Consider the following 21,003-nt stretch of genomic DNA (forward strand, 5'->3'; position numbering starts at 1 on the left):
ATAGAAGCAGCTGTGTTAATGGTCTCACCCAAGATTACAGCTTTGGGGGTAATTTCTTTCCTTGTTCTGCTTACATTTCAAGTATCTTCCTAAATTGCTTTTGCTGAGAGAAGTCCTCACAAGATCAGAGGACTGAAGAGGTTGTTTAATGCAAAAAACAAGTGTCGGTTTTTGAAAGAAAGGATATTTTTCTTCCATCCTGTTTGGATTTTTGAGTTGAAGAGATGCCACGCAAAAACAAAACAAAGCACTTTGAATTCCTCAACTCATATGTTCCTCCAGCTCTTCAGTTGATCAGAACATCCTGTCATAACTTTCAACTGTAGTGTTTTCTTTAGGAAATGGAGAACAGAAATTCTTGTGTTAAAATAGAAGTGAAAATAAATTATAAATAGGATGATAAGGCTCTCTGTCATGCCTGAAGAAGCAAAGATGTGCAGGTTGCCCTTTAAATGTTCCAGGATACTGCTGCCATTACAAATAGATGCTATCAGTCAAGATAATAAGCCAACTCCCTGGCTGCAGTTAAGTTTCTGAGTTTCTCCAGCTTCTCCACAGAGCTGTTCAGATCTCAGAAATGAGGATTTTTTGATGAAATTAGGCTTTTCTTTTAAGAAGGCAGGTGGGGAGAAACTGGCCTTGGCATTTTTTAAGGTGATTCCTCTGGAGACGCAAATGTGTGTAGTCTGATAGAGCCTCGTCTGATTTAGTTAATGATCAAAAGCATTTGAGTGTTTCTGGTGCTAATTCCTGCTGGCACACACGCAGCACGTTGGCATGGCAGCGCAGGGCAACGTGGCATGCTTGCTGCCTGTGCGTTGGGTGGCAACCTGTCTTCTCACTGAAGGATGGAGTGGGGTCTCTATGGCCCGCAGTCTGGCAACTCTCATGAGCTCTTGCTGCCATCAGCAGCTGTTTGAAAAAATGAATCTAGATGTGTACTGCATCCCTGCTCTGCAGGTCACTCAGATGTCCTTTGATTTGTTTCCAAACAGGAAAAGCCAACAACAACGTGCAGTGGGACGAGGACTCTGTGGAATACATGCCAGCCAACCCCGTCAGGATCGCGTTTGTCTTGGTGGTCCATGGCAGAGCTTCTCGGCAGCTCCAGCGCATGTTTAAGGCTATTTACCATAAAGACCACTTTTATTACATTCATGTTGACAAGGTAATATATCACTGGTTATGAATTGCCTGTCTTGCCATCTGTCAGTTTACCCACCTTGGTCGTCGTCTTTATCTACTCTTTACCTCTGCTGCTTACATTACCACATCGCTTTGTTTCTCCCTCTGTTTGGAGCCACTTTTTTCCCCTTTTTTTTGTTATCCTCCTTATGTAACAACCTTTATTTCTCCTTATATGTCTGCTGGTATCTATCTATGTCTGCCTGCTGTACCTTTGGTAATAGTAATTGGTAAGTTGATGTACACTGACAGTTGTGGCCTGTTGGATGGAGAGCTGAACTGAGGTGTCTTGGACAAACTGCTTTATTTCCCACTGTAAAATGCAGGTAGTAACTAGTCAGCTCCATTAGTAAGACCTTTTGTAATCTACTGATGACAAATGATAAATAAAATTAGTTATCAGTGATTACTGTAGTAGTAATAAAAAGAATGTAATAGAGGGGGCTTTGCAGACTTCCAAATTACCCTTTGCCAAAAGGAGGTTGTGCACTTTCACAAGTGAGGGCAAAGCAGTGGAAAAGCTCAGTAAGATGATCCTTCACACCTCCTGATCCTCTGGAATACTGGAAGTTGCAAGTGCTCCAGGTTGCAATGAACTGATCTGGAAATAGCAGTATTTAAGAAGTACAGCTGGACTGTCAGTACAGGGAGGAACAATTCTGAACAGCTTAACTTGAATGTATTACTTCTTTTCCCTGCAAAGCGATCCAATTACTTACACCGGCAAGTGCTCCAGTTTGCCAACCAGTATCCAAATGTCAGAGTAACATCTTGGAGAATGGCAACTATCTGGGGAGGAGCAAGTCTTCTGTCCACCTACCTGCAGAGCATGAGAGACTTAATGGAGATGAATGACTGGCCGTGGGATTTCTTCATTAACCTCAGTGCTGCTGACTATCCGATCAGGTACAGTGAGTCTGTTAAGAATGTACATGTTTTGCTCTGAAAGTATTTAATGATGTGAGGGACAATGCGTCTGTGCTGTGCTGCAAGAAGTGGAGGTCAGAGGGACAGATAGCCATGCTTCTGCTGTAGAGATATTAGCCACGCCTGACTGTACCCCCTCACGTCTACACTGCTTACCTAGGAGGGACGAGGGCACTGATTCTTCACTTTTACTGAGGAGGAAGGTGCTGCTCTGTTGAGTTATTTCCAGCATGGGGGATTTGCCAGAGGGGATGAGAAAAGTAGCAGTAAAGCAGTGCAGCTAAGCAAACAAACCCCAAGCACAGAGGCTCTTCCGTCACAGAGCTCTGATCAACAGCTTGATTTGATGCCTTAAGAATTGTTGAAGATATGAATATAGACTCAATGAAAATAATTTTTCCTTTTCCTTTTTTTGATACTTCTTCTGCAGAAGATAATGGTAGTAGAGGGGACAAATAAGTTGCTAGGAGTCAGTTATATTTTCAGTACCAACCATTGCTGAATATCTTTATTCAGATGGCATCAGGCAGAGAACTACATATGTCACCACATGACAAGGCTTGTGTTTTTAAGTGAAATTATAATCTTTCTGGATTTACATAACTCAGGCCCCACAGCTGCATTCAGTAAGGTTTATCACATTGTGCAAAAGCAGATAGTCCATTAAAAAAAAAATCCAAATATGGTTGAACTGTTGCTTTTAGACTGTAGGAGTTATCAGGAAGAGGAAAAGAGGAAATTCTCCTTGTGACTTCTCTTTCCCTGTATGTTAAAAAGGAATTGAGAAAAGGAGAAGTAACTTTCTTTTCTAATGAGTGATGATGTAATTTGCTTTTAATACAATTAGAAAAAATAGAATGTTAGATGCTTTCTTGCTCCATATCTTGCTTAATCTTGCTGATTGAGTTTCCGTAAGATCTCTCTCAAATTATGGGCTCCTTCCTGGAGTTACTGCTCCCACTGAAGTGAAAATTAAAATCAACATGAGGTTTTGTCTTGGAAAGGATTTTGTGAGAACTGATGAAAGGCTTTTTGGCTGGTGCTTGTCTCTAAGCACTCCCAGAGAAATGCAGCACACTTTAGGGTTGAAAATAAGGAAGAACACAAGAGTCAGAGATGTTATGTTGGTATTAGAATATGGGGAATTGAATTAAATACTCCTGATTTTTGATGTTGCACCTGATTCAGATACTTTTGGTATTCAGCAAGATGTGACTTAAAGATTTTAACATATTATCTCTGGCTCTAAAAGAGGGTCCTTAGTAGTCTGTGCATCTCTTGAGTTTTGGGAAAGGCTAGCTTGTGATTTTCTATAATTCATTTTCTCAGTGAGGATTGCTGTGCTGATGATGAACAGCAGAGTAATACAGGGCCAAAAAGGGAAAGATAGGTGGTGGGAATTTGAATTAAGGAAGATTAATTCTAGGGATGTGTGAAGAATAAGTGACTGGAATGCCTGCTGGACAGGGGGAGTATAAATACATCATGTTCCCGTGGATGTCTCCAGTTGTCTGTCTGTGGGGTCAAGAGTTTCCTCTGAACATCCTCCTGTAGCACTGAGGCTGTGACCCTGTGCAGTACATTGAACTGTGGGGCCAAATGGGATTAATCACTTATAGACATGGCCATAAATAATCACAGCGTTTCTTGAGGAGGCTATAGTCTGCTCTGCATTAATGGCTGCTTTGTAGTAATACTGTGGTATCTTACAATTGCTGGAACTCTAAACAAGTGCCATTCAGCTGGAAAAATTCCAGTCATGTGTTTCTTTGTGGCGGAGCTCCTCGAAGGGCGCGCTTCCCCTCCGCCGCCGTCTCCCGGCGGCTGGGTCGCCATCCAACGTGCTCGCTTCCCCTCCGGCCAAAATACCCTACTACCAGGACTGGTGAAAATGTTTCCCCTCAACACGGTGCACTTGAACGAAAAATAGAAGGTCTTTTTTAATGCTACAACTTCAATGACAGTGACTTATAGGTACTGTTAAATTTTTGGAATATGTAATGTTGCGGCTATAAACCCTATAAAATGTTATCTCATCAAAAATATGTATGAGTCAATTTCAGTTTCACAGTGGAGTTGCTATAAATTAATATTCTTTATGGTCTTTGGGAAGACATTACCTTCCTGCATGCTGCATAGAGAGCTGATTGTTTTTCCAGGAAATAGTAAATAGGGTGTTTGGGGCCTTTTTTTCTTCTTTCAGCCATCATGCCATGATTTGTCAGATAATGCGCTAGAGGCAGTTTACGCTTCCTGTACTGGTTACTCATTCTGCAGTGTTTCTTTGCTAAGTTTCCCTCCATAAGAACATATGAATTTTGTGGATTAGTAGTTTTTATCCAGGACTGCTTCACATTAAGCTTTAGCTTCCCTTCTGCTATTCCATCTGTAACATGGAAACCTTTACTGCTTCTCTTCTGATAATAAAAACTAATCCAGCCTTGTAAGTCAGAAAAACACATTCAAGTATGTGGGGTTAATACTACATGATGAAGCCCATATCTGCCTGGAGAGCAGTCTGATATACTCACATTATGATCACTAAGAGCCCTTCAGAAAAAACCTTCAGAAGCAGATGTCAAGGATTGTACTGTTAAAGGCAGAATAAAAAGTTAGAACTGTTCATTTTGGTAGGAGGAGTTCAAATGTGTAAAATAAAGCATAGGGCACCTAGAAAGATTCAGAGACGGCTGTTGTTATTCTCAGGCTGTAAAGTTTACTTTGTGAAGCCTTGGTGGAGTCTGTCCTTTCGATTTCACACCTAGTGAAAGGATGGTCCTGATCTCTGTGCTTCTAGGTGTTACTGCGCCATAGATCACTGCTAACAAACTCAGTCTGCACACAAAGAAGGCCATAACAAAATTCTGTGTTTTCCTTTGGTGCGAGGCCATACAGGTAATTTTCTGGCCTAAGGGAAATGATTTGGTGTGTCAGCCGACCCCTGAATCTGTGGGCCCCCTTGACCATCACACGTTTTCGGTAGGAAAGTGGGGATGACATGGCTAAAGGAGACCAAGTGCAGAGGGTTTCTGTTACTTCCCCTTCTTTTGCTCTAAGAAGTCTTTTTATACACAGTACTAAGGCTATATATAAAAAAAGGGCACGTGCCTTTAAGGCTGTGAAGTTATCTCTCTGTCATTACATTCATGACAAAATGAAAAAAAATCTTCCTCTTCCTCAACTTTCTTTAATTTTACTGGCATCTTTTCGTAGTTTTAAGTCTTTTCCTTTAACAGCCTCTTTCAAAACTCTGTAGGAAAGCTACTGATGTCTTTAACCTCTTATTTTACATGGATATCTATTTGCATTATTTATTGTGTCTGACAAACAACATCAGGTAGTCAACCGTATGTTCAGGGACTGAAATTTCACTCTCAGCAAGGTGAACTATGGTAGAGAGTCTATTGATGTTGAATGTTTAATGTGCATTGCAGGAGTTCTTGGATAATGTGGCAGGTGAAGTGTTACACCACTTGAATTAAGAAGTTTAATGAGATCATTTAACAGTGAATGTCATGTCAGTGCTTACCTGGCCACAAAGCTTGTATAAATGTAATGAAACATTTGAACTATTTATAATTTATGGTAAATCACTGCCCCTTAATCACCAAAGGGATCACCAAATATAATTGCCAGCTAATGCTTGGTCTTTATTAAAGGTCAAGCCAAATTATTAGCAGAGGTTTGGGGAGTACTTCAGAATATGAAGAAAATAGAGTAGCTTATTAATATAGTCAGAAATGCAGATACTACTAGATTTTCAATTATGAGCAATTAGGTATAACAAATGAACTTAAACTCAGTGAAACTACTTTTTTAAAAAAAATAGTTGGCACTATGCAGATCAGCTCATTTTAGAATATAGATTACATAGCCGTATCTTCTGCAAGAGCCCAAGCTTGCATTTTGAAGACTTGGTCAATTGAGAAGTGTTTAATAGAGTTCTGAAACTTGAATGAAATTTGTATTAAAATACAGATAGTATCTGGAAAAGGGTGGTACCAGCTCCGTAGAGCAAATGGAGTGACCTAACTGGGACTGGTACTTGCAGCAGCATTTGCCAGCGGTGATGCAATTTGCAGAGAGGAGCTCTGTCATTCAGAATCACACTCATTAATTAAAAAGAATTAGACAGCAGAGACTGGCTGACATGCTCCTGTTTCTTTGTGGTCTCCTGTGACTGGTGGTCAAGGTAACATTTTTAATACTAAATGGACATGCTCATCTAAAGATCTAGATGTTTCTTAGAAACTTGAAAGATGCCCTATGAAGCAGGCAGACCTTTTCTTTCAGGTAGGTATTTCCAGTCCAGTCATCCAGTCAGCAACAGATGGGGCAGTCTGGCTCCTAGATCCATTTTCTGTCTGACCAGCTGCACCCCTGACTGCTAGGGAGAATTGTGAGCAAAGATAACTTCCCAAAATAAACAGTTTTATTTGAACTCCTGCCCAATGTAAATGTAGTAGACAGCCTAGCAGTGATAAAACTGTCCTTTCGCTCACCTATCTTTGTCAAGGTTCTGATCTCTAATAACTTGCACAGCCGTGTCTCATACTGGTGTTATGTTAGGCACCAGGAACTGCTTGCTTTGGATGTCAAAGAAGGAAACTGAACACCAAAAGGCTGTGAGAAAAGTCGTTATTTAAAATTCTCCTCCTCTGTGCGCAACTGGATAAAGAGTATTGGTAAATTTGTGATAAAAGTGATGACTGGGGCCTTGTGAGGCAGAAGATCGCTTTCCAGGAATGGAAAGGAGGGAGTGGAGGGGATGGGTCTTTTGTTTTTCAGGTCAGTTGGCAGGTGAAAATAATAATCACTAAGGTTTTGGAAAGAATTTCAACCTTTGGGAAACATGTTTCATCAGTCACTTCTTGGAGTTATGTTTCAGGTTGCAAATCTGTATGGGAGGTTAGGAATTTCCTTGTTTCAGTCACTGGCCCAGATTGATCCCTTGTGAAATGTGGGTGACTGCGCTCTATATAAACTGCACCAGAGGTGGGTTTTGCTCTGTCAGTATTTCCTGTGACCTGCTCAGATTTTACCTGGGCAGTTGTGCAAGTGACAGAACCTTTGGAGCAGATGATAGGGAGAAAAAAAGTAGGAGAAAGCAAATTCTCATTGAATGGGTAATCTGGACTCCCAGCTGTCCAGCTTGCTTTTGCAAAAGTACTCAGCTTTTCAGAAAGCTTGAAGCGCAATACTTAAAGCGTGGTCTTTTCTTAGAACTGAAATAATTAAAAAAAAAAAATAGATCTTATATAGAACACTGTAGACTTGTGAGAAATGTTTAAGACTCAGCTATCCTTTCTTTGTGGTTGTAAAACTAGAAGCCCTGAAGCCAGCAGCTCCTAGGGCTGATGGAGCTGTGTAATGGCGATAGGATCACCAGAAATACTGTCTTGGAAAGCAGTTGCCCTGTCTATCTCTCCGAACTTCTCATCATTTTGACTTGACGTAGTTTAACAGCTCTTTGTGTCTCACTGAGATTCAGACTTCAGAGCCGTCTCTTTACAGTTCATTCCTTCCTGTTATTAGTTAAGCTGTCTCTAAGCGTGAAATTTCCTATAAGGGATACTGATTTTCCAGTACTGAATTTGACCTTAGGCTCCTAACGAAGCCACCCATTGCAATACTCCTCTGAAATCCAGGCCTTGCACCAGAATAATGAATTGAGCACTGGGAAATAATACAGCGGGTTTTAAAGTGCGCTTTCAAATGTTACGCTAAACCGAAGCGCTGATAAATCGTATCTGTATATCTAGATGGGAGTATGGAGCAGGTAGCTTTGGCAGTACAACATCTGTTAAGATGCCAGTGGCTGAGGTTTTTATCGCAGTGCTGTAGCTGACATTATGTGCAGTTTTGTTTGTTCAGAATATCTTTATCTGGCAAGCCAGCCGTCAATCCACTCTTAATGCTTTGCAGGCAATCTTTTCTCATGTGCAAAAAGGAACTTTATCTGTGTTTTTCTTGAATCTGCATTCTCTTATAATTTCAAATGTGTTTCTTTCTTAAATCCTTTGAATAACCTTTTCTCTTCCTCTTTACTTACCTCACCAGTACATTTGACTGAGAATTATATACATTTTCTAAGGTTATCTTTTGGGTCTGCTGTCCTAATTTTCTGTTTTACTGTTGAATTATCTAGTGGTTGGCAAAGCAGTGTTTTGCACATGCTCTTAACAAAGGGTGGAGTGAAATGTTGAAATTATTGTAGCTTACTGATTTTATTTACATCTGGTGTTAACATAATATTTTCTTGGACCTGGCAAATGTTGGTGCTGAGAGACCCACCCTTTCTTTGTACAGCCACAGCAGCTGAGATTGTTGTTTTCTCTCTACCTCTCCTCCTGGGTTTAAGGCTATAAAGTAGCTTTTGTTTTCTGGAGAGCTCTAAGATCCACAGCTCTTAGGAACTTTATGGATACTTAACACTGCTGAAATATTCTCCATAGCAGCCTCAGTCTGGCAATAAAAATAAGTGCACTGCAAATTGGCGACTGGTTTGGCTATCCAGGCATCTCCACAGTGCATACAGATTAAAGATGTATCAGTAAAGCACATTTTTTGAACAGCACTATTACTCAAAGTGCCCTTGTACTTGGCAGTATGTTTATGTGGTGATTACAGTGCTACATATTGAGCCCTTCATCGCATCCCATGTGAACTGGAGCATCTGAGCCAGCGCCTGAGACCACTCAGAGGCCAAGCCTGGCAGATGAAAGCCCCAGGTGCCAGGCTTTGCAGCGTAGTAGCACTGTCACGTCTGAGAGCTCGCTGCCCTTCCAGGCTGGGAGCTCCTTCTCGCTTGTCTTGGCTCAGAGCTGCTCACTGGGAGGTTCTCCAGTGAAGAGCCAAAGGGTTTTCATCTGCTTGTCATGTGCTTTCTGGATGTGCTTTATTTTTTACTTATTTATGATTGAGAAGAAGTTTGATCTTGTATAGGAGAACTAAATGCAAGTCTTTGCTAAATACCTTTCAGCCTTGTCTATGAACAGTAATAATATAAATGTTGTGCCAATGTGCAGCGTTGATTCCCATGCAACACGCATATTTTGCCTCAGGATGCTAGAATAATATAAAAAATACTCTAGTGTTTTTGTAAGGATAGTTGATCCATTGGGGCTGAGCAAGGCCTTGAGTTGTATGAGGGATCTTACAAGCTTATTTCCTTCATAGCTTCAGGGCTATCTATGAAATCTGTATTTAACTTAGAAGTTGTCTCTGTGGAGAATAGGTCTGGGGTCACCAAGTCACAAAATGAGTTCTTAGTGCAGAATAGCTATTGCACTTTAAATCCACAGTTTCCCAGGAGCTGCCAAGTAGTGGCAAGCCCTCTTGATGATAGTCGGCTTCTCATTGCGTTCCTGGGTGAAGAGCTTGGGTTAGGTTTGGCAGTGTGACTGGAAGGCAGTTGTTAGGAAATCTCCTCTCATTTGCTCTTTGCTGTCACTGTACCTCGAGTGGCCTTTATTCCCTGTTTTTAATTGTGAGATGGTCAAAGAAGCTGCAAAGAAATGATCGTTGTGGTGTTTACCTGTCCTGAGTAGAAACCCTTTAATCTCTCCTACAACTGTTTTTTAGAAAGTTCAGTGAAATCATCATTAAACTCAGAAAGCTAAAACTACTGGAAAGAGGAAAACATTCCTATTATAGCACTGCATTTTAAACATGCTCTCTCTTTGTAGCCCTACAGAATTCTCTCGGGAAATTAAAAATCTGTTGAAAATTGCCATTAAAATATTTTTGTTAAGAATTCAGAATGCCACTTACAATAAAACAGCTGCAAAATAATATCTGGTAGAAGTTCAAAGGGAAGATGGAATAACAACATGTACTATTATACCTTTACCAAGTCACCTTTAATAGTTCCCAACCAAAGGTCATTAAAGAGTGAGCAAGAATGTTGTTCTAGTTCAGTCTTTTGGTGATGATATTGAAGTAGGAAGGAGAGGAAGAGATGAACTCCTTTGCCAAACTAGACAGGACTAGAAGTGTAGGAGAGTTGGGTGGTATTCAGTGTTAAAGATTTTTCATCCAATTTATACCTACATTTTGGTCTTGTTTTAGTATTAATGACTTTATGCACTTTGACATTTTTAATATGGATCACTGCATATGAATGAGCTGAAGGGCTGAACTGAATAAATACCTTAAACCCCCAAATAGAATTAAAGCTACTTTGGAAAAATAGATGTATTACAAAAAGAAGAAACTGTTTTGTATAAATAAAAGGCAATACTAACTCGCCATGATTAGAGCACAAGAATGAGAGCAGTATCCAGTTTCAGCTGCCTTTTCCCTGGACTCAAATGCAGCAGGAACTCCTGGCTGCGCAGAAGCCCGTGCAGATTATGAACCAGCTGGCTGCAGGCCGTTTCCCACTCTCAGGATTTCTGGGGGGAAAGCTGATATGAAATATTTTATTGACTTGTACAGCACTTCTAGTGTTCCTCTGCCTGCCTGCTGCTGTCATTCAGTGCGGATCCCTCAGACGATGCAGGGTCCATGGCCTTCTGGGCAGTGGGCTGGGGGAGATTGCAGGACAGGGACTGGAAGCAGCTGGCCAAGGTCTTCCTGGGTGCTCTCCTACAGGGATGCTGCTGAGGAGACCCTTTGGCTTCCCTCTCTCCACAGGGAGCAAACCCCACCTCACTATAAAAGCAGAGGGGCCCTAGCTCAGCTCTCACATCTCCTCAGATCAGGAGTGATATCCAGGTGGATATACAGTGCTACAGAGCTTAGGTGAATCTAAGAGGAGCAGTGCTTGCAGAACTGAGATGCGTGGCACTTCTATGCATGTTAAAGCCAATGCAGATGATCTTTCTGGTCATGCTGCAGAATGCAATTCTTTTTCTCACATTTTTTTTCTCAAGAATTCCTTTCACTAAGTAGCTCTGGATAGTAAAAACATAGGTCTTGAGTTATTCTAGAAGATTTGGCCTGATTTTCTGTGGTGCAGAAATCCAAGACCTGTTGAAACATTTTGCCATACAATCCATGGTGGAACGAATGGCTAGATAATTTTTACAGTCTCATCTTAATACATTTGAATACTTCACTTCTGTTTTACCTGCACAACTATTAGTGACAGTGCATTATGCAGTACTTCTGAATCTATATAAGCATGATGGATATAAAGTGGTGCTGCATAGAATTGAATACATTTGTGGCTGTGCTGCTTTAACTCCAGGCTGATCTGAGGGGATGAGATGCTAAACGACTTATTGTAACACACATTCCACTCTGCCACATGCAGTTTAATTATATCCACCCTTCAGCATTACTTGATGAACCAGCTGTAGGCACAAGCATCCCTAACCTTTCATCAAGATAATTGCAGTCTTTTGCCACATTAGGAACTGGTTTGGGGCCAAGTCATTTCCAAGTAGAGGCAATCTTTGTTTAAAACTTTGTTGCCCCAAAGAAATTTCTAGCAAGTAATCTTGAAACCATGCATTCTTTGGGCATCTGGAGACTAAAGGGTGTGTAAATACAAATTGGTTATTTGTGTCACACCATGACTTTAAATAAGCAGTTGTAGCTGTGCCTGCTCTCTAAGGGTCAGTGTTGTCAATGTACCTTGGTGTAGGCGGTTGAGTTGTTGGTACTGGAAGTTCTTCCTGCAGTGCTCAGGGCAGGTTGCTGACGACACTTACAGAAATACAGGTGAGCACTACAACATGCTGAGCTTTTTTCTGTATGTGAAATGGGTAAATTTGGAGTTTTAAGAGCCTGTGTTGCCCTTCAGGGCACGCTGGTTGCCATCCCAAAGAGCTGGGAGGATCTTTGTGCATTTGGGAACCATTGCAAACCAGTAGGGCAGAGGCAGCCACAATGTCCCTCAAAGTCCCCTCCTGTCTGCTAGACGGAGGGTCAGGGATGGTGAGGAGGTCCACTCACCCAATTGTACAGTCTTTTCTTAGATCTTGAATCAGCAGTTTGCTTCAAGTGATCTCATGATTAAACAAGACTGTTTCAGCTGCAGCTCTGTTGAGCACAGCACTGAGTGGGAGCACCGGCCTTCCATCCTCACCCTTGTCTTCTCTTCAACTCTGGCCATTTTGGTTAATGGATCCATTTGTTCCTGTTGACATTTTCTCACTCATACCTCCTCTCTAGCACATGTTCATGCAAGCCATCCTAGTGTTGTCTTCTTCGCTGACTTCTTCCAAAACATGCCCAACAAAGAATAGAGCAGGTCATCAGCTGGCACAAATTGTCAAAATAGGATTCCTGCTCAATCCAAATAAAGGTAACAAAATGTGTCCTTCTGTTGTTAAAACCAATTAAGTTTCCTTCCATTATCTCTTTCACCCCCTCCCTCCCCCCCCCCCCCCCGGCCCTGTTCCTCCATCTTTTTGGGCTCAGTATAGAATTAATGTTAAATTCCATTAACTTGACCACATTTTCCCCAGTTTGCCTTCTGGCCCTGTGAACTGATAGGCTCTGACAGGTTGATTCAACAGCTCAGGGATCAAAGGGAGTGGCAGGCCCGTGAGGAGCTGTGGGAATGGACTGGTTTGCTCTGATTCACATTACTTTTAAATTAGGTACATGCCAAGGCCTCAGCAATAGACATCTGCACAGCAGGAGAGAAGTTCCTGTGGCAGCAGCCCATTTCCCAGTGCCGGGAGCACTATTTGGACCTGTTGTCCAGCCACATCTGAGCAAATCAGTGCCTTATAGTGGGCTTCCAGCTTTTGTTTCTTGAGGTGCCTCTAGTTAGAAGATTAAAAACAAGGCCTCGTTAGGTAAGTGTGTATTCCTTCTTGCCTTTTCCTTGGAAAGTGTAGGATTAGTAAAGAAAGAAAGAAAGAAAGAAAAAAAAAAAGCTTCCTTACCTGGACCTACCTTCCCTGCTGCATTGAAAGCGAAGGATGGAAGACACTGAACCTTTAAATCTTTTAGCATGCATGTCTGTTGTACTGTCTTCTCGACATGGAGCAGAGACATGGCGCTGTGGGGAGATGGTGCGCAGTGCTGTCAGAGGTGATCCGAGTTCCTAGGGAGAAGGGAGACGGGTTTTTGGTTGAATGATGCAGTAGCAATGAGCAGCTCTTTGGTACTTTGCCAGGCACATCTTGATTTTTGAAAGTGATATGGGGATGGTATGATTTAGTGACTCTCATTTTCTGATATGAAAAATGGGCAAGGATGGAGAGATGCAGGGGAGTCATGGACCGGAGGGGAGGTAGAGTCAAAAGAGCAAGAGCAAGTTATGTGTCAGAAACTGAGAAATGACCGATGTTATCATTGAAGCTGAAGAAGCAGCACTGGAACAACCATATCCAGAAGAGCAGAGACCTCACGAGTCTTACATTGCAGGCCAGTCACAGCTGAGCAAACTGTTTGCTGTCTAGAATTATGAACTTTAATACGAAGTGGATTTCCTGGGTATATCTGGCCCTGACACTCAATCTAAATTAGCTTAGCATTACTAAATGCTAAAACCTTCACGCACACGTGGTGACAGAGCTCCAGCCCCCTTGGCTTTTGGAGAGCTGGCTCCGGGTGGGAAGTGCCGTGGAGATGGTGCCATCTTCCAGCAGCTGCAGTATTCCCTCTCCAACTGGATAGGTTGTCCCAAACTGATGGAGGGTATGATCCCGTGAAATGCTGGAGTCCTTAGAGAGTGGAAGAGGCAACACTATTAAGGCTGCTTGTGACTGACAGTTAATTTTCTCCCTGCTTTCTTCTCTTTAAACCAAGTGATTTTAATTACTCAACCTAACGAGCAAAGTGTTTTTTTTAGTGTCTTGTACAAGTAAAATACCAGATGAGTGACAGAATGTATAAATCCAATAGAAAAGTGAACAGTTGCTTTAAATCTATGCTCATATTTCATTTTGATTTCTTCTGTATTATGGCAAAGTCTAGATAATTTCCTTTTGGAGAAGGTGAGGAAAAAAAATCCTAAAAATGTGCAATACCAAATATACACAGTATAAACAAGCAAAAAAATCCCTCTCAGCCCAAGATCTAGATTTTTTTTCTTTTAACCAAAGTCTCACTAATTTGAGTAATGGACTTGTTGATCATTTCTGCATCTCACTTCACTTGCTCATTTAATCAGTGATTATTGTTTTCATCAAAATGGGATGTATCGTGTAAGAAGATGAGGGTTCTACATGAATATGCAAGAGCAGACAAATATTGGAAAAAAAAATGCAAAGTCTCGCCATACTAAGTAAAATCCCACTGCTTTGATAAACCTAAAAATCTATCATGTTTGATTTTAATAATTAAATATCCTTGGGTATTAACAGCTGGTTGGGCAAGTATTTCACATCTTTGGGTGGTTTTTTTTTTTTGTTTTTTTTTTTTTTTTTTTTTGAGATACTTCACTGCAAATATATTGAGTGGGCTCAGCTCCTTTTGTGAATTAAGTGAAGCATAGTTATATTTTTCTTAATTCTTTGTGGTTATGCATCCCTACGATTTATATTCTGGCATCTGTAGGAGGATGGTCTGATTTTTGGTTTATAAGAGCTCATTCATTAAATGTGGTAGTTGCCTGTTTAATTTCTGCATTGATACAATTGATCGGTAATAGAATGACTTACTCCTGTGATGCTGGGTAAAGGCAACTTTGTGAAAAATAATTACATTGGCAAACATATTTCAATAATTATTAGAAGTCATGTGGAGCATTACCTGCTATGTATCATGTAAGCAAGGAAAACCAGAGCTGTTGGCAGAGTGGTGGGAGGACAGTGCTAATTTTAGACTAATAAAATGCTATCTACACCTGTTAGCAGCACACTGTACAGTCTAATCGTTCTAACCCCAAACTGGAAATTACTGTCAAAGTTTTATTATGTTTCCCCTAGCCTATTCCAAGGACACGGAGCCAGACTGATGCTCTTGCTTACACTGGTGAGAGGAAGCATTGCACTGATTTTGGAGTGTTACAAAGAGGAAAACAAAGAAATTCAGTCATTCGCACATGAGAGAGATTTTCAGCTTTATCAGCTGAAAAGCCGTTAGAAAAAAGTGTTTTCCTATGGATTAAAGTAATTGAAAGAGGGAACGTGTCTCGTGGTTGAAAATGCTAGGAATATTAGTATTTTAAGGAACTAAAGAGCAGTTAATTTGTATCCTGTTTTCTTTCAAAATGTACCTGGTGTAAGAATGGACAGAAAGTGCATTTACCAATGAGTTTCTTGTTCAGTGTATTGTTTTTTTCCGGAGGGGAGGAAAAAAATTTTTTTGCCATAGAAGTTGATGCTGAAGAGAGAATTCTGGGGGAAAAGCACACTAGACATTTTTTTTTTTCCTTGAAGAGTTTAACATTAAGTAAACGACATGTTTAAGCTGAGAAGCTGTGAGCATCAGTCCCCTTTAGATAAATATCTCAGTGTAAACAGTATGGCTTAAAGCTGTGCATCTAGCCTGTTCAGGTGAAATGCTAATTCCTGCTCTCTATCAAAATGATCCTTTACTTCACAGTCAACTTCTTTATAGATGGAAATAGGAAATATGATAGACTTTTGACACTGTGATATTAAAGCGTTTCTGCACTGAAATGTCAACAAATGGCTTGTGTTCGTTAGCTTCACGCTCCGCGTTCGATCGCTTCGCACAGTCCTAGTGGGAAGAGGTCAGTAGCTCTCGTGGGACTCGCCGACCTCATCCGCGTCGCCCGTGTGCTTCTATCACAGAAATCGCAGCTCTTCGCCTTACCCTCACCGCGGCCTTCGAGCGCCATGCTCCGCGAGCGAGCCCTCGGCCGGGCGGACGGGTCCTGCCCGCCGCCGTCAGCGCCGCCGCTGCCTCGCTCGCTGCGCGCCGGCGATTCGGGGAGAATCGGGTTTTAACCAGAGCGCGAGCTCGGGCGGCGGCGGAGCGGAGGGCAGGGGGGCTCTCCGCCGAGCTGCGGGCCCTGCCGCGTCCTCGGAGCGCGCCCGGGTCGCGCGCGCAGCCTGTCCCGTGCGGCGGCTCGTTAGCTCGGCCGCAGCAGCGGCGGTGCCGCCTAACCGCCGGCTTTACCGGGGGGCAAAAGATGAAACGGCCGGCTGCACGTCCGGTCTCTTTTCAGCAAGCAGATACGACACCGGTGGGCTCAGAAGCCAAACAGAAGGCTGGGGTCGGCTGACTGCCTGAGAGCCGGGGTAAGCGGGGCCGGACGGCGGCCGGGCACGGCGCCGGGGCAGGCCGGAGCGGGCACCGGCGCGGACGCGCTCCTCGGGGGCGTTCGCCCGCTTCTGCGCGGGTAAAAGTCGTTATTCCGCGGCGCTCGAATCCGAGAGGCTCGAGGCTGGAGACAATCGTGAAACTGAAGACAAGACGTCGTTCCCAGGGCGAGCTGCCTCCCCGCGTCGCGGCTCGCGAAGGAAGGCGCGCGGGCGTTCCGGGGAGAAGCGCGTCCGTCCCGCCGGACCGCTGCGGCCCGGGAGGAGGGAGTTTTTCTTTTTCCCTCTGTGCCCATAAGCAGCAATGTCTGATTATGAACATGAAGCGAGCGTACCAGTGCTGAAAAGAAATCTCTTCCCTCGAGATTTGCACCCTGGTGTGGCTCGTCGCGCCACGAGCTGAGATGGTGCTGAGCAAGCACCAGCACCTCGGGCTACTTACCCCAAAATGCATAACGTTTTGGATTAGACTATAATTCAAAGTGTATAAAATCCACTTTCCAGTATTTTTCTCTTCACTGATCTGCATTATTTTGCTTTCCAAATATGAATAATGGGAATATCAGTGTGTCTAGATAAACAATTTTTGCTATCACTTTAAAAATGTTCGTCTGAGCTTTCCTCCATATATGCAGGTCAACTAAATTCACATCTCTTGTGAATGCAATGGGAAACGAATGTTGCTTTACAGCTAATACACACTTCAAATGAGTTTTCTAGCCCTTATCTAAGTTAGACACGTGTCACTTCCTTTACTTAAAAATTTCTGTTGGAAATATGCAGTTGTAGACCTTTTTAGCAAAGGCTATCTTGAATGCATTCAAGCTCTAGGAGGATAGAAAAGAAAGATATTAGTGTTGATGCACTGATTGTTCATAAATTTAAATACAGGAATAAATAGAAAATTATTTAACAAATCAGGGTCAAATGTTTCCTATCTTTCCAGCAAAATACCTCTGAGTTGAACGGACCAACATCAGGTTATTCTAGAAAGCATTTGTCCTGCAGTTAGTTTTCTTAGATTATCCTGCGTGTGTCCCTGGTTCTATGAAGTTGTATATTTGGAAGCAATATCAGAAGCTTTTGTGTTCACGGGTTTTTGTCATTACATTCATTGTTTATACACAAGCATGTAATTTAGGCTTGCAATTCAAAAAAATTACGTTTATGAATAGAAAATATTAATTTAAGTAATGCACTTTGTAGTTTTACTTTGACACATGTAAATTACTTTAAACTTGGGCAAAAAGAGCTGTGTATTACACTGCATTGCAGGATAGCATTTTTTCTGCTTCTTTACTTTTGGTTGCAGCCAGTGGGGGTATTCAGAAAGTGCCGTGATCACAGACAGATGGTTTCCTAAGGTCAAGTTAGAGGCACTGCTGAGACTGAGGGAAGCTTGTTAATGTTTTGTAAATAAGTTAAATCTCAAAAAGTGGGTGAATCAGGCGATACATCCACTGTAGAGACAGAAAAACAGAGGTACAATTGGTTTGACCACCCTGTCATGATAAAGTCTCCTGAATAAATGCACTTGTGCCCTTAAGAGATTTAAGTTTAGTTAAATGAGAGCTCTTAGCTCTTAATCTTGTGTGAAATCATTGTACCTGCTGCTTCATAACGTATGAACATGTAGACCCTTGTCCGTGGAGTGATTTATGAGGACACACAATGAAAGTCAAATCATTTCAGAAGAACTACTAGGGTGCTACAGTTCAGTGCATGCTGCAAAGTGTTTTGCTGGATCAACATCATAGTGATTGTGCTACAGTATTGTATGTTTGGTAAGATACTGAATAATTTAAATATTTGTGATGAAATTGCGCTATAAAATAATTGGAAATTGAGCAGATTCATTTATAGTTAGGAAATAGATAAAGAAAGTCAAAAGCAACAAGTTAGGAAGTTTTAATGAGTGCATATGGTGAGTATTTTATTATTATAAAAGCCCTGGGGTTTATTAGCTGATAAAAGGCTGGCGGTTTTCATTAGCCAAAGGCATTTTGAGGTTTCATGGGATATAACTGGAAAACATTCCAAACAAATGAATATTCTATTTTAAAAGAATAATGAGATGTTGAGGGTTTTTATAAACTCCAAAGTTTGCTAAACCAATATCTCTAATTAGATGAAGAAACTCTCTATAGAGCCTTTGCATCAATGACTGTGCACACAGCAAATGTTTTAAGCATTTACATATCAAATACTGCTGGCAGCCTTTTGGCTGCGATCCAGAGCTGTAGATAGTTTTAATCACATTTGTTCATTAATCCTTGGTGGAATTCTCTCATATAGTCTCTTTAGGCTTTTCATTTAAGCATGCGCTGCCTCTTGTCAGCTGTGGGTTTACTTATTTATTTATTTTAAAACGACATCTGAAGCGTGAAGCTATAGAAACTGGGCAGTGTAGAGTGTCTCGGGAAGCAGACTGTGGAGGATATTCTTTTTCTCTCAGTAGCTGTCTTTTGTACCCAGGCATTTATGTACTCTCGCTAGGAAGAGGTTTGTTCACAATGTGACATTTAAAGAAGACTTTCACCCTTTTGTGCCTATGTTCTTTTCTTTTCCATCGGAAGCAGACAACGCTGGAATGGGAAGCAGGCATTGAAAGTACAGCGCAGATGACTATATTGCTAACGAAACACCTTGAGAGTCGCGCGACGTGGGCAGAGCTGCGCCGAGAGCAGCCGCGTGCCCGCGGTGCCGGTGAGCGCGTGGAGCGTTCGAGACGCGCGGCTCCCGCTTCCCGGCCCAGCCGGCCGCGCTGCTCCGGGAGCGCGGCGCGCAGCTCAGGTCCTCGAGCAAGCCGAGCCGCTAAAGCAAGAGCTGTCTTCCGTTAGCTTGTTCCTCTGTTAAACCTGACTTGAAAGACAAAACACACAGTTTAAGGCAGCGCTGCTGTAAAAGCAGAGGCGTTAACGGTCACCTGGAGCCTTCACATGAAGTTGGCCTCCAAAATCGTATCTGTCTTTCTCGTTTCTGTACCGTGTCTGTTTTATGGACGACCGCTCTTATGCGAATCGACTTCTCTTAGGACGGCGTGCCTTTCTGATGTTCGTTCTCGGAGCGACGGTGAGAGCCCCACGGAGCTACATGCAGCCTTTCCCTTCCCTTGCCTTTTTTAGATGGCAGAGTCTTTTTTTCTTGCTGCGGCCTGGTCCCTAGCGTGTAGAAGGTTAGGCTTGTCTGCGCCTCCCCTTGCGGGGGCAAAGCGCTCGAGCGGGCCGTGGGAGAGCGCGCGCTGGGAGCGCCTCGGAGAAGGTCGGGCAGTGCGTCCGGAAAACGGCATCTGCCGTGGGAAGATTCTTGCTTCGTTGCGCTGCCTGTGTTAGCTTGCTCTGTCACCCTGTTCAAAGCTCGCCCTACGGGAAGACGTCTGGGTGAAAGTTTGGGCTTTTTTCTGCTGAATCGTTCCACTGTTGTCGCCTTACGTTAGTTTAGCCAGGTGCGTGCACATGCACACACACACACGTGCTAGCTGATGTGCTAGAGACCAGTATGCAATCTGTGCATGTACTACGTAGATGGGAGAAAAAAATACTAGCAAGAAATTTTAACATGTAAGCCTAGATCAATGCGTTATGATCTCTGTGGGTGAAGCTATAGTTTTTTTCTCATTTCCCAAGAGAGAATTGCTGCCTCCTTCCTTATCGGAGCAGAAAGATGTCCCCAGCTTCACTTTGGAGGGCTGCTATGTCCCAGACAGGTATGGCAGGGAACTTCCAGAGTATGCTGGAGACTGGGCTGATTTGAGGGGGGGGGAATTTCAAGTAATTCTTTACACCATCTCCTGGATTACACTCCATCCTCCCTATCTCCTCTTGCCTCTCAACCTTGTGATGATACAGGACTGCTGATGCCCGCACAAATTGGCGAGCCAGTCTGAACACGCGCAGCCCTCGCGGGAGAGAGAGAGGGCAGCGGGCACAGCCCCGCCGAGCCGGGTGGCCCTCACCTGGGAAAGGCAGAGAAGGAAATCGCCTCCTGCCACTGGAGTCTTGGCAGCGAGGCAGCATCCGTATTACCTAACGCAGTGTAACCATGCAGCATGTATGTATGCCTAAGGCATGGTAATAATGTAATGTGTTCAATTAAATTAAATTAATCAGATCGATGTGCTTAATAATTGAACAGAAGGCATCAGTGTCACATGTACCGAGAGCTTCTTCCACCCCAAGTATGTATGTTTAACTATGGGGTTTTGTCATTTTTAACTCTAGATAGATGAGTTTGCCCTGTAATTCAGGTACTTTTTTTCTGAAGTATCTTTCTCATCTTTCTAGGGAGCTTCTAGAATTAATTCCTTGGCAAAGAGCTGCACAAGGGTGCTGTAGGCTGGGGCTCCAGTGCTCTGCCTTCTCCTGCCGGTACGATCTTGCGGAGGAAGCTGTAGAGAGGAGTCGGGCAGTAAGCCCGGCTGGTGTGAGGAGGGATACTAAAGCTTTGGACCTTTGGACCCTGAGGAAATTTTTTACAGCTTTGACTTGCTTCTTACTGGGTATTTGCTCCCTCAGGCACCAACTCCCTCCCTGTGCATCGCGTCTCTCTTCTCTGTTGCAAATACAGGTTTTTTTGCAGTAACTAGCACAGAAGACCATGTTCCTGGTTGCCATTAGATAACACTAAATTGATCATGGATAATAATGATAATTTTATCTGTTTTCAGTGACCCTTCTCGTGACAAATGGGTCTGTTCGGTACGAGCCTCCAGAAGGGTGGCTGAATTGCACAGAAAGCACAACCGCGATGCAAAGCG

General features: G+C 42.8%; 1 protein-coding gene across 2 annotated transcripts in view; it reads left to right on the forward strand.

The window, feature by feature from the left end:
• XYLT1 (xylosyltransferase 1) overlaps positions 1-21,003 on the forward strand; it is a 160,175-nt gene that overhangs the window by 86,096 nt on the left and 53,076 nt on the right. For both annotated transcript variants that reach the window (XM_062588656.1, XM_062588657.1), the window contains exons 3-4: positions 996-1,168; positions 1,889-2,091. In XM_062588656.1, the coding sequence (XP_062444640.1) occupies positions 996-1,168; positions 1,889-2,091 (376 nt within the window). The remainder of the gene's footprint in view (positions 1-995; positions 1,169-1,888; positions 2,092-21,003) is intronic.

The sequence above is a fragment of the Rhea pennata genome, chromosome 15 (assembly GCF_028389875.1).
Source record: "Rhea pennata isolate bPtePen1 chromosome 15, bPtePen1.pri, whole genome shotgun sequence".
Taxonomy (NCBI): Eukaryota; Metazoa; Chordata; class Aves; order Rheiformes; family Rheidae; genus Rhea; species Rhea pennata.